Source organism: Carassius auratus, unplaced genomic scaffold (assembly GCF_003368295.1).
Source record: "Carassius auratus strain Wakin unplaced genomic scaffold, ASM336829v1 scaf_tig00217248, whole genome shotgun sequence".
Taxonomy (NCBI): domain Eukaryota; kingdom Metazoa; phylum Chordata; class Actinopteri; order Cypriniformes; family Cyprinidae; genus Carassius; species Carassius auratus.
This window is the reverse complement of record NW_020528964.1, coordinates 86,066-100,375: the sequence shown is the minus strand read 5'-3', so window position 1 is coordinate 100,375 and position 14,310 is coordinate 86,066. Positions and strand designations below refer to the sequence as shown.

Below are 14,310 nucleotides of genomic sequence, written 5' to 3'. Positions count from 1 at the left end.
TTATTCAAATTAATTAGAATTAATAATAGTAATGAAAATTACAAACATATTTTTATGTTAATATTAGATATTATTTAAATAATTTATTTTAATAACAATAAAAATATTACAATTAATTACAAGTATTAACATTAATTGTAATGAAAGTATTAGGATTACTATTAATAGTTTAATATTGTGTGCTATTAAAATTGTTAATATAATAATATGATTAATATTAAGTATTTTAATAATATTCTTTTTTTACAAATAATTATAACTGTAAACATTAATGTTGGTATTAATATTGTTGTAACTTGTTGTTAATATTACTTATTATATAAGTAATGTTATTATTAGTAGTAATAATATAAAATTTAACATCATTAAATGAGTAATAATAATAGTACTAGTGCAAAATATTGTTCCTTTTAATTTAATTTTAAATATTTTAATAATATTAATGTTTTTAAAAGTCATTACAATTAGTAAATAGTAATTGTTTTTATATTCTTGGTGTTAATATTATTTCGTTTTGTTTTTACATTGTATTATTACTATTATATATTTTTTTCTTATGTTTTAGGAGGGAGGTGTAAGTGGGTTCCTGCATACGTTTATTGCTGAAGTATTTGCGATGGTTCGCGCCCATGTCGCTGCACTCGGAGGAAATGCTGTCGTCTCTTACAGCATGAAGGAGTGTGTGTTCATGGAGAACCCGAACAAGAATCAGGTTAATACATGCACAGTCACACACACATTCGTACACACTCAACCCATCATGTTTATTCATTTATGCTCATGCTGTATTTTACAGGCGCAGTGCCTAATTAATGTCAGTGGGGATGCTGTTATTTTTGTCCGAGAATCTGAACTCGAGTTGACTTCGGTACAGCCACAGTCAGCCACAACACAGACCTCCAACGGCGGGGAAGGAACGTGAACACACATACACACACCGACAAATTCTCAAGTAAACAAGTCTTAGCATGAACCATGCCATTTGAAGCAGTTCATGCTGAATCTACCAACCAAATCTCCAAAAAGAAGCAAAAATCTAGACCTTATTGATTAGTTTTCCCAAGTGTCATGTTTTAGACCCTTTAAATGGCCAATATTTTTTTTTATTTCAGAATATAAAAAAATTCCTCCATCGGAAGCCTTTCAGAAAGGATGTCTGCCATGTTTCTATGTATTGGCCATTGTTGTTCACATTCCATTTTGTCCAGATGTGATGGAGGCAGCTACCAAATTCAAAAGGTCTAAAAAAATGCATCTTTTGTGTTCGCAAAGAGTGTGTAAATGCGTCAACGACTCTCTAAATGGCCATGTTTTGTATTTAAATAAAGGTATAAACTACTGATGCACTCACATGGACATCCAGTTCATGATTTTGAATACTGGTTTCAAATAAGACACTTCCTGTCATCTCTTACTGATCTCTTTCAAATCATGTCATATGCTGGAAATGTTTGTTTGCTTTTCATGTGCCACAATGTATGCTTTTATTTAAACGTAATGTTTGGGTCGGACTTCTGCAAGGCCGGTCCGATTCTCTTGCATGTGCAATGCCAGTTAATCATAAGAAAAAGAAGATATTTTAAGGTGGAGTTGTCATTCACCATGGACTGACATTTGAATGTACAGATGATGGGTCTGGATATGAAGGTGGACGACTCTGCTATTGTGTGGACTGACTTAATGCTGTTATTTTGTATGTGTTTGCCTGAGGACAAATCTAAATTGCGCATTAATATAATTGAATAAAACTATTATTGCTCTGATGTGTTTAGTCCGTGTTAAATTATTCTGTTTTTAATGTGTGTGTGTGTGTGTATTTACATTTAGTCATTTAGCAGAAGCTTTTATCCAAAGCGACTTACAAATGAGGACAATGGAAGCAATCAAAAACAACAAAAGAGGAATGATATAACGTTAAGTGCTATAACAAGTCTATACATACACAAACATATATATACATATGTATGTGTGCGTATTATATTTTTTTTAGCAAGGTTAAGACACTAAATAATTATTCAAATTCTGAGTTCTCAGAATTTAAAAAAGCTCTTTACTTGTAGCAAAAGGAAAATATCTTACTGAATCCATCTATGACAAAAGCGTCAGTCATAAATAGTAATTTTATTTGTGAGCCTTCCGATATTGTCAAGTTAAAGTAAGCAACCTAATTAATATTCATTAGACGAGTTTTAAGTTAACGCCTACATTCCAAAGTGCTTTTCAGCCAATCGGTTACTCTCATGGGCGAGCGTCTCTGACGTAATACATATTCATGAAAAGTCAAACGTTCACTCCAGTAGGGATCATCAATTCGCCAGTTCGCTAACATCCGCATACTAACTTACACCAGTCAACCAATCAATCTCACGTCCCAGAGCATGACGTAATTAATATTCATGAGCCAAATCTTCGCCATTGGTAAACCGCGCGCTCTCTGTTCCAGCACGTCAGACGTGTCGCTCACTCAGTCAGTTCTGTGTATTCAAACCTTCCTGATCTCCATCTTGAGGATTCCAAGTCCATCTGTTTCCTTTAGGAGTTTATTGTACAAATAATGGGGGAAATAAGGTTGCCGAGCCACATGTTCTTGTGGTGCCTGTCTGCTGTTTATATGTTTGCCTTCGCGTCTCTTTACGTACAGATTCCAGGTGAGTTTAGAGTTGTTTAACTTGCACGTATTGAACTAACGGCACGTTCATCAGTGAAATTAAACATGTCTTGCAGAACTGTCTGTGCAAAAAAAAAAAAAAAAGATTAGATGGAGCACGTTGACGCCTATTCAGAAACACCCAGACTGTAAAATCTAAGAAACTAGGCTATATTAAAATCTGGAACGTCTGAATATTAAAGCCTTACTTTCACTAAAGAGAAAATGCATTTTATATATCAGAAAAAAACGGAACATAAACAAAGAATCCTGAAAGAAATGCACTTATAACACAAACACACACACACACACACACCTGTCTGTCTATCTGTCTATCTGTCTATCTGTCTATCTATCTATCTGTCTATCTATCTATCTATCTATCTATCTATCTATCTATCTATCTATCTGTCTGTCTGTCTGTCTGTCTGTCTGTCTATATGTAAAGAGTATTTTTATCAGGCTCCTATGTTTATGTTCTGTTATTTAACTTTAATGGCTATAAGCAAATGCTTTTCATTGCCATCAAAGTGAAATGACTAAACCTAAACATAGGATCCTGATAAAAATGCTGAAGAGAAAAATTCAGATGGCACTTACAGGCTTTTGCATCTGATGTCTTCATATATATATATATATATATATATATATATATATATATATATATATATATATATATATATATATATATATATATATATAATTTCATAGTGTATGAATATAGTATTCATTAAGTGCTATGCAGGGTCCAAAAGTCATATAAACACACAAACGATGTGGGACCTTAAACCTGGAAATAAAGTTTTAGGATTCTGCAAAATTTGAAACTGAAAGTGACACAATGACATAAAATGAATCACTTTTCAGATTCTGCCCAATTTTTAGGTCACTAATCAGAAAGCATTTTGTGAGTTCTCTCTCTTTGTCTTTAGGGCTGTATGGGAACGAGGGAGTGCTTCCGGCGCGGTGGCAGCTGCGGGTGTCTGGGAAGAGTGTCGTGGAGCAGCTGAAGGATTCTCCCACGCTGCTGTGGTTCGGTCCTCGTCTGGGCTTGGACACGCAGCAGTGCATGGAGCTGCTGAGTCTGACCGGAGCTCTGCTCAGTTTAATGACTCTGGCTCTGCCGGTGCTCAGAGACTGCAGAGTCTTCCTGCTGCTCTGGATACTCTATCTGTCCCTCTACCAGGTACAGACTCCGTGAGAGGCCATGAGTGCTACACCAATATGTGGTTTTCACTGGCTTGTGTTATATATACAGAACAGGTAGCTTATGGCATGTAAAAGCTTTAAAAAAACTCCTTAAACCAGGTCATTGGCTGATGCCAATAATCAAACTAATGGCCAAATATTGGCCAATATATATTAATATACATAGTTTTTAATTGCATACATTTTTAAACGCATATTTACATAATTCATATTTGTAAGTAGATTTAAAGTGAATTTATTATAAATAATTTTCTAATTTGCTATCTTTAAACTATATTGAATGTAAAATTCTCAAAAGAAAAAAATAATCAAAAATATAATTCCAGCAGATATTTTTATGTTGTATCACTAATGAATAAAACATTGTGTACCGGTAATATAGTGTCTAATATATACTGTAGTAACATATACAGTATAATACAAAATATAAATACATATATATACAAATATAAACATATTTTCCAGACTATAAGTCGCACTTTTTTTCATAGTTTGGCTGGTCCTGCGACTTATAGTCAGGTGCGACTTATTTATCAAAATTAATTTGACATGAACCAAGAGAAAACATCAAAGAGAAAACATTACATTGTACAGCCGCCAGAGGGCGCTCTATGCTGCTGAGTGCTCCTGTAGTCTACACTGAAGACATAGAGCGCCCTCTCGTGGCTGTAGACGGTAATGTTTTCTCTTGGTTCTTGGTTCTAAATAAATGCGACTTCTAGTCCAGTGCGACTTATATATGTTTTTTTACTCATCATGACGTATTTTTGGACTGATGCGACTTATACTCAGGTGCGACTTGTAGTCCGAAAAATACGGTTAGTTTATTTTTAAACTTCATTGTCATATTATATTTGCAATATAGCTAACATGCTGTTGACCTTTACCTAAAAAAACCTGTACTTGTTGATTGATACTCATCACGAATACTACTTATCAAGGGGGAAAAATGTGAGATTAGAAGTTAATGGAAAAGATACTGAAATGCAGTGCTTCTTCTTTCTATAGGTGGGCCAGGTCTTCTTATACTTTCAGTGGTAAGTACTGGATCTTCTGTCACCACCAGATGTGTTATTGATTCACAAATGTTCTTATTCCCCAAATGAAGTTTGTTATGTAATGGTCTATAGCTTTGTATAACTGCCTTGTTTAACAGTCTTGACCTCGAGAGACACTCAGAGTGTTATTTACGGTAGTCTCACGTCTGTGTTAGTTGGAAATGACTTTCAGATCTGTCAAACATCTTGATCTCAGGGATAACCTCTTGCTGGAGACGGGCTTCTTGGCCATTCTCATCGCTCCCATGAAAATGCCCTGGTCTTCAAAGGTGCGTCTCCATGATAACGTGACTTTCTGGCTGGTGCGCTGGCTGTTGTTTCGGCTGATGTTTGCGTCGGGTGTCGTCAAACTGACCAGCCGCTGTCCCACCTGGTGGGGCCTGACCGGTGAGGAATCAGCTCAGATTTGGAGATTATATTTGTGCCAAAATTGTCTTGATTTGCTGCTGAAAGGTTCAAAATATCCTATTACACTTAAAACAACAGGTGACTTTTTAAAACTTTTTTACAGTATGTATTCTGCATGCACAAAATCCTCAAATGACCTGTTAAAGCACAGTGCGAGTTACAGTGTCCCACAATGCAGTGCTCTCAAGTTGACAAATGAAATGGAAACAGAATCTTTATTTTATTTTATATATATTTTTATGAACCACTAAAGAAGGCATACTTGCAGAACAATTGCTTTAAAAAAACAAACAAAAACAAAAAAATCTCCATAAATTAAACTTGCAGTGTAGTGAGATCATGTGACCATAATTTATTACATTCTTTCAAATGTTTTTCTTAAAAAAAAATAATAATAAAAGCTACATGAAAATATAATGGAAGTATAAATATACAGAAAATTGATATGTCATGGATTAAAAAAATATTATTTTAGATTGTAAGCGAATCATTTATTTGTCTTTATTTGTAGGTAGACTAACTGAAAATAATGTGTTGTTCCATGATCATTTATTAAAAAAATGTCACTAGTTTGAATAGGTAAGAGCAAATTGCCTTTTTTTAAAATAAATACAATATATTGTATGTATTTATTTATTTTAACGTTTTGCCTAAGATTTCATTTACAGTTTAATAAACAATTAAATGGTTTATTATTTTTAAGATTTTTATTTGTAAGTCTAAATGCATAATGTTTAGGCAGCAGATGCCTCTTCTGGAATGCAAAGTGAATTTTATTATTATTTTTTTTAAATAAATTTATTTTATGTGTGTATATATGTGTGTGCATATATATATATATATATATATATATATATATATATATATATTAGTGCTGTCAAAATTAGCGCGTTAACGCATTCGATTAATTTGAAATATTTAACGCGTTAAAATAAAATAACGCAATTAACGCGGTTGCAGTTTTTTTTATTTCCAGTTGTGGCCTTGTGTGTTCAACGTGCAAAGAAATATGGATAAGACCAAGGAAGGACTTTTAGACGGAAAGTTTCAGTATAAAACTCTGCCGGATTACTCTTCAGTCTGCCACAAGAAACATTATGACTGTATGACTGTAACAGTGCGTAAATCAGACCTTTCTGTAACGCTAACGTTAATAAGCTTAAACGAAAATAACGAAATAATTGTGTAGCGGAGTATTTTTTGTACACAGTGCCGCGAACTGTCAATCACTCCTGTGCGCGTGCATCACTGTCCTCCTCAGCTGCAGCAACTTGCGCTCTCTTCATCAAGCTTTAAAACAAAAAGGGGACAAAAAGATCATATTGTCTTTGTGCATAGGCTATAGATTAATTAGATAAATGAATATCTAAATTTGTGCCTTGCCGTCTACGGTATTTTTTTAGAACTTAGAAAAAAGATGCTGCAGCCAATGAACAGCCAGCGGGGGCTAGACCATACCTGTCAAGTATCCCGTTTTGGCCGGGAAATTCACGTATTTTACCCTTCTTGCCCGCCGTCCTCCCGTATTAGTATTTTCCCGTAAATCTCCCGTATTTATTTTTTTTTTTATTTTAACCTGCGTTATTAATAAAATAATAGTAATAAAAACATTCCCAATCTGAGCTCTGTCACTAGTCTCGCGATAACTGCCACCTGTAGTAGCCTGTCGCGAGGCGAGGGGTGTGTGAGGTCAGGTGACATGAGTTATAACGCGGGAAAAACAACAACAACAAAAGAAAAAACCGAGATGGATGATGGATGCTACGATAGAGAGTGAAGGCACACCTGCCAAAAAACCAAAACCCATGTGTAAATACCAGGATAAATGGGACAGCGATTTACTTTTTTAAAGAATGCAAAGTCTGCAACAAATTTGTACAACAACTCACTAAAAGAGTAAAAGAAAAGTTATGTGAAATAAAAAGAAAAACTGTAAAAGAAAAGCAATATGAAATGAAAAGAATGTGTGGAATGAAAATAAAATGTAAAGACAAGCAATGTTAAATTAACAGAAAATATGCAAATAAGCCTTTAAAAAAATGCTCTTCATATATACCCTTTTGTGTTTTCATTTGGGCTATAACACCTGTCTTAAAATGTAAGGGATACTGGAGCTTTGTTGGGGTGGTGGGACTGCTTGCGGTGGGCGCCGGAAAATTTCCCTTATTTTCAAATTCAAAACTTGACAGGTATGGGCTAGACTCAACCTCCGCAGACAGTTTTTAATGTTTATCAGACAATAAATACTCAAGATTTTGCTTTAGTATAACTCACAATGAGTTTCACACATCTTCTCCGGCCACGTTGAGTTGTTGACACTTAACAGTGGGAAAAGCGACACATGCGCTATTCACTTGTATAACTTAAGGGTGAATGGGTAATGTAGTTTCTGCTCTGGGTGGGATGAATTAGGAAGCTTGCATTGTGAAGGGCGCTCTGAAAATCGGCAGTGCAGGTAAAAGATTAAAACCTCTATTAAAACAGATGTCCAAATGAGCGTACCGGTACGCTACAAGCACGTTCTGGGCGCACGGAGAGGTGGCGATACGCTCAAGAGCTATATTTGGAAGTGGCGGTACTGAGTACAGGTGCGTACTGGCCCACTTAAAGCACTGGCAATGACTATACTTTGGAATTTTTTTGCAGTCCACTTAGAATTCAACATGGAAATCATTTTTGTTTTTTATTGGCATTGATTGTTTTGAAATTCAAATGGTACTTACATGCCTGTGTTTTTATTTCTGTAATAAATATGGCTTTCAAGCCAACAGTTAATTTGGAGGATATTGATGGTTTCTGTGTTAATCTGTGTTACAAGTTAAACAAAACTTCCAATAAACAATCATATTTTGAATTTAAATAGTTTCTTTGTCTTGAGTTTACATTAATTATTTACATTTTACATTTACATATCCAAAAAGTTTCAGTCTTTTAATTGCGATTAATCGCGATTAATCGCGATTAATTTTAAAAAATTGTGCGATTAATTAGTTAATTTTTTTTAATCGATTGACAGCACTAATATATATATATATATATATATATATATATATATATATATATTATATATGAGAGAGAGAGTTATTTACACATGTATTTTTCAAAAAAGCAGCATGCTAGTATTCCACTCTAATGATTAGCTTTAGTTTACTTTAAGTTGTATTAAATGACATAAAAGTGCTGCCACTAGACATATGTATTGCTTTTATTATGTCTGAAATAAAATATGCACATCATGTCATATTCATGTCAGTTCAGCGTCAAACAGCGTTCTGTTCTTGTCTCTCCAGCTGTGACCTATCACTATGAGACGCAGTGTATCCCGACCCCGCTGGCCTGGTTTGCTCATCAGCTGCCGGTGTGGTTCCAGAAGCTCAGTGTGGTGGGAACGTTTGTGATCGAGATCGCCGTTCCCTTCATGTTCTTCAGCCCCATACGAAGACACAGACTCGTCGCCTTCTACATGCAGGTGAGCGAGTGTGTGTGTGTGTGTGTGTGTTTGATCAGAAACGGAGAAGCTGCCCTGAGCTTGTGCATTAATGTGACACCTTGGTGTGTTACAGGTTCTACTACAGGTGTTCATCATCCTGTCTGGGAATTATAACTTCTTTAATATTCTCACCATCACCCTGTGCATGTCGCTGCTGGATGACCGACATGTGAACTTCTGGCTCCGAAGATCCACGCCGAAGACTGAGAGCAGTATGGATGTTTTTGAAAGAAGTCTCTTCTGCTCACCAGGGCTGCATGCGTTTGTTCAAAATAACAGTAAAAACAGTGAAATTTGACATCAGAAAGTTTTGTTATTTGAATATATTTTAAAATACAATTTATTCCTGTGATTCAAAGCTGAATTTTAAGCATCATTACTCCAGTCTTCAGTGTCACATGATCCTCCAGAAATCGTTCTGATATACCGCTTCTTGTTTTTGTTTTTTATGTGCTGTTTTAAGTACTAGATGATGAGGGAAATGTATGTTGTGCCCTGTTAGGATGAGATGTGAAAGCAGGTTCTCTTTTATTGTTGTTTTCCAGCATTGTTGCAGACTCTGTTCTCTTGGTTGGCCGTGATGTTAGAGATCGGCTCATACGCTCTGCTTGGCTACTGGAGCGTCAAATACTTTGACCTGCAGGTGGACTGGGAAAATAAGAGCGTCTCCTCCAAAACAGGTGAAGCTTTTGACTGTCTTATTCCGTTCACCTGTCGTTCAGTGCATTAATCTGTTTTTGTTTCCTCAGCATTCACCTATTTTGAGTTCAACGGCTTTCTGAAGACGGTCACGGTTCCCAGTATCTGGATTGGCGTGCTGTCTCTCACATGGGAGATCGTTTCGGCCATGTTTAAGTGAGTGTTGTGGGTTAGTTCCCATCTGATTGGTTGGCTCCGTATGTTCTGATAGAACAGATGTTTGTGTTTCAGGTGTGCGTGTGTGAGAGGAGTGTTGTGGCGTCTCTGGAACACGATCCAGTGGGCGGTTATGACTGCGGCGACAGTCTCCATGTTTGCCATCAGTCTGGTCAGCCAACTTCCTGTCTCTGTCATTATTATACATTTATAGTATTTCTTAATTTTTTGATTTGAAAAAAATTGTATTTTCTCTTTTAGTGGTCTTTTTTTTTCTAACATAAATGAAAAATAGAATTTTTGACTGTAATAAAATAAGCATGCTTTTTATATATAAAAATTTTTCTCTTAATGTTTATTTTAGTTTTATGAAATGTCAGGAGCACTACTTCCTGTTTGAGTGTTCTTAAAGGGATAGTTCACTCAAAAATGAATATTACCCCATGATTTACTCACCCTCAAGCCATCCTAGGTGTATATGACTTTCTTCTTTCATACGAATACAATCGTTATATATAAAAAAAAAAAGTCCTTGCTCTTCCAAGCTTTATAATAGCAGTGATTTGAGATTTTGAAGCTAAATAAAGTGCATCCATCCATCATAAACAGGACTTCACATGGAGTTTTGTAATTGGCATTAGCATCAGAAAATCTTGCCTTCCACATTTTTCTGTCAAAATCTCATTCAAGTTTCCACATGTTCAAACCTTAAACCTTTATCGCAATGTACACTGTGCACTTCAAGCATAGTGCACACAGAATTCTTTCTTTCTTTTTGTAAACTGTCTCTTTAAGTTATGTAGAAATGATGGCTCTAATAATGAAGTGTGTGTGCAGGTTCCCCACACCTACATTGAGTACGATGCACACAGTAACCTCTGGCCTGGGATCCGGACAGCGTTTGAGGTGACCGACCGTTACCAGCTGGTCAACTCGTATGGATTATTCCGGAGAATGACCGGGGTCGGAGGCCGTCCAGAAGTGGTCATTGAAGGCAGTATGGATCGCAACACATGGACGGTGAGTTTAAGTATTTGTAGAAGTGCTTAGTGTCTGAATTACAGCATTCCATTTTATGTAAAGGAGATATGTACAATATGAAACATATAAAAAAAAGGAAAAAAAAAAAAAAAAAAGTGAAATACTGGCTAGTAACTGAAATCAGTACATGTAAATATCTTATATATATATATAATTGTGTTCAGTAACTGTTGTTTTTATACTGTATGCAGGAGATCGAGTTCATGTATAAGCCGGGGAACATGAGTGCAGCGCCCCCTGTGGTGGCTCCGCACCAGCCCAGGCTGGACTGGCAGATGTGGTTTGCTGCTCTTGGGCCGCACACACAGAGCCCCTGGTTCAGCAGCCTCCTACACAGACTCCTGCAGGGCAAGCGAGACGGTGAGACCACGTGTGTTTGCTTGTGCATGCATGAGATTTAAATGCATCAAGTGCATCAGTCTGAACAAGATGCAATGTTTTGTACTATACTATACTGTGGAAATATTCCATGTGTGTGTTGTGCAGTGATCAGACTTATTCAGACAGATGAGTCTCAGTATCCGTTCAGCAAACAGCCTCCTGCTTACCTCCGAGCTCACCGCTACAAATACTGGTTTAGTGAGCCCAAAGAGGACGGGTAAGTGTGCACCAGTTTTCCTTTCCTTTACTTTTATTCTATTTTTTATTTTAAGATTTTGATTTATATTTATATATTCTTTATTACATTTTTTTTCTGTTTTAATTTTAGTTAAAATTATGTTTATTTACCGTATTTTTTTTGGACTATAAGTCACACTTTTTTTTCATAGTTTGGCTGGTCCTGCGACTTATAGTCAGGTGCGACTTATTTATCAAAATTAATTTGACATGAACTGAGAAAAATGAACCAAGAGAAAACATTACCGTCTCTAGCTGCGAGAGGGCGCTATAGGCTGCTCAGTGCTCCTGTAGTCTACCAATGTTATGTAATGTTTTCTCTTGGTTTTTGGCTCTAAATGAATGTGACTTATAGTCCAGTGCGACTTATGTTTTTTTCCTCATCATGACGTATTTTTGGACTGATGCGACTTATACTCAGGTGTGACTTATATTTATAAATTTGTATTAGTTTTTAATTAATCAACTTAAAATTACTTTTACTTTTAAATTTACTATATATATAATTATAGTTATTTTAGCACTGCAATTCTATATTATTATTTTTTATTTTTTATTATTATCTTTTTTTTTTTTTTTTTTTAACCTCATTGGTTGCATTTTCTGTCTTTGTGAATTTGTCATATTGGTTGTGTTTAGGTCATATCCTCAGAGATGGTGGAGACGGGTGTACGTGGAAGAGTTCTATCCCATGGTGCACCTCGGCGACTCTTACCTTGAACAGATGCTGGTTCAACATGGTTTAAAGGTAAGAAACAAGTCTGCTGTCCAAAGTGAACATGTAATTATTTGGGACTTGGGTATTTAAAAATTGGGACACATTTTAAATGTCGATAACCTCAGAGGAGAACAAACAGACCTAAAGTCTATCTGCAGGGTATTTTGATTCAACAAACAGTATTTTTTATCATTTTACTTGAACATGCACCAGCATAGATAAATACAGACATTTAATAGCTGAGATAAAGAGACAATGTGTGTTTGTATTATTTATGGAGAGATGATTAAATGAAGAAGAAAAACACAATGAAACTGTGGTTAAGATATTATTTGCACAAAAAACATGCCACTTTAATGCTTTGTAATATTTTTAAAAAACATGCACTGGTATAAGTGTTGGTATTTACAGATATTTACTATCCTGTGAGTGTTATAGCTGAGTAGCTGACAATTTAATGTAAAATTAATTTTATCTTCAGTCTATATATGAATATAGGGCTGGACAATGTGGGGGGAAAAACAACCAAAATTATATAAAAAAAAAACTAAAATCTTGTGCTTATAATTCACTGACTATAAATGGTTTTTAATACAATTATTATTATTATAGTAGTATACTACTACTAATAATAATATAAACATTACAGAAAAAAATCACAAATTATTATTTTTTTTTTTTCATTTGTGCAGCCTTGTATGAATACTTAAGATAATGAATGAATACATGAATATACAAGTTAAAGTCTTGGTTATTATTTTTTTTTAAATGTTATTACTATCCATTGCTATGATGTTTCTGGCCTATTGGCTTAAGTCAAAAGAGTTGACTCTCAAATATTTCTAGTTTTTTGGTCTCTAGATATGGCTCTGCTCACTCCTTCTCCCTCACAAAGTCATGTCTTGATTAATGAAGATTAGTTTTAAAAGTCATTTAGATCTCTCTGTTTGTGTCCTTCAGGATAAAGCTCCTCCGAGGCGCAGCTCGACTGCTTGGCTGCCGCAGTTATTGCGTCTTGTTGGTCAGCATGCGCGTGAGATACCGACTCCTCTTCTGCTCTGGACTCTCTTCAGCTCGGCAGCGACCGTGTGTCTCCTCAACTCTCTGAGATCACGTGCACATCATCACCCCCGCGAATCACTCCAGAACAAACACGCAGATAAACAGACCGCAGGATGGACGCGCTCCGATGTGGCGGAAGAGGATGTGAAGAGACTTGAGGAGGAGGATGTGAAGGATGATGCAGAGGAAGATGGAAAAGAGCAGGAAGAAGATGCAACAAGTGAGGAAGAACAGGAAGGAGAAATCGAAGAGGAAGTGAACACAGAGGAAACGGACGTGGACCGCCTAAGGAAAAGGAAGTGAGGTTTTTCTAAATGGCTTTAAATGAAACTCTGGACTATAATACCAGCTCAGGGTAATGACATCTACCCTAAAACATCAGCACTTACACCTCGTTGACTCTTCTCTGTTTTCACAGGCAGTTTTGAGAGATGTGGGCAGTGTAGTGAGCCATTGGTGTTCCCCAGTAGTGTCCTGGATGTTCATGTAAAACCGATTGAAGGGCCACACTGCAAAACTTTTGTCCTATTGACTTTTTTTTTGTTTGCAAAATAAGGTAGGCTATTGTTTTTCCCAGTATGCACTAACTGCTTGCACCCTACATAATATATTACAGAAAAGCTGAATGTCTTCCACCAAGAGACCTGAAGATAACTGTAAGAAACTGTACATTTAAATACACATACTGGACCTCATTAAACAGAAGAGGGAAATTGATGTTTTTAAAATCATAATTTACACTTTGAATGAAACCTAATTCCAAAAACGGCACTTATTTTGTGATTTTATGAACAATTTAGACACAATCATTTGTTCGGCTTGTGTTTTATGAATGAAGCCCAGTGTGTGTTGTGCCTTACAGTAAACCAAGAGCATCAGAGAAATCTAGATCACAGAAAATATGACATTTTTAAATAGTCTTTCACTTCGACTGTCCACATGAAACTGTTTATCAGACTGTAACTGGTTATGGTCTGTGATATTTGTGTATTGTAATAACATATTTGGCCACTGTGATGTAGTATTGCTTGTCTAGTGTGTTCATATGAGTGAAGATGTGCAAAAACACAACACTCAGCTTTAATGTTTTGTAACATTTGTAATAAACGTAGAAAAATAAACCTTGACATGAGCGCTGTTATTTCCAAAGAAGTTCTAATTTGAAACAATTTAAGGTAAAATTCATTTTTATCTTAAATATACA

General features: G+C 35.7%; 2 protein-coding genes across 14 annotated transcripts in view; both read left to right on the top strand.

The window, feature by feature from the left end:
* The window catches only part of LOC113100348 (C2 domain-containing protein 5-like), a 35,599-nt gene extending 33,836 nt beyond the window's left edge, over nt 1–1,763 (top strand). For all 13 annotated transcript variants that reach the window (XM_026265167.1, XM_026265166.1, XM_026265164.1 and 10 more), the window contains 2 exons: nt 566–712; nt 797–1,763. In XM_026265167.1, coding sequence (XP_026120952.1) covers nt 566–712; nt 797–922 — 273 coding nt within the window. In that variant the 3' untranslated portion in view covers nt 923–1,763. The remainder of the gene's footprint in view (nt 1–565; nt 713–796) is intronic.
* A 650-nt stretch (nt 1,764–2,413) lies between these two features.
* On the top strand, nt 2,414–14,233 carry LOC113100339 (lipase maturation factor 2-like). The gene is made up of 15 exons (XM_026265145.1): nt 2,414–2,648; nt 3,580–3,833; nt 4,865–4,893; nt 5,111–5,301; nt 8,613–8,791; nt 8,886–9,024; nt 9,358–9,492; nt 9,562–9,667; nt 9,743–9,839; nt 10,505–10,687; nt 10,900–11,068; nt 11,195–11,306; nt 11,966–12,074; nt 13,005–13,405; nt 13,525–14,233. The coding sequence occupies exons 1-15, from the start codon at nt 2,555–2,557 to the stop codon at nt 13,532–13,534; spliced, it is 2,208 nt and encodes a 735-aa protein (XP_026120930.1). The 5' UTR covers nt 2,414–2,554; the 3' UTR covers nt 13,535–14,233.
* Nucleotides 14,234–14,310: the final 77 nt, after the last annotated feature.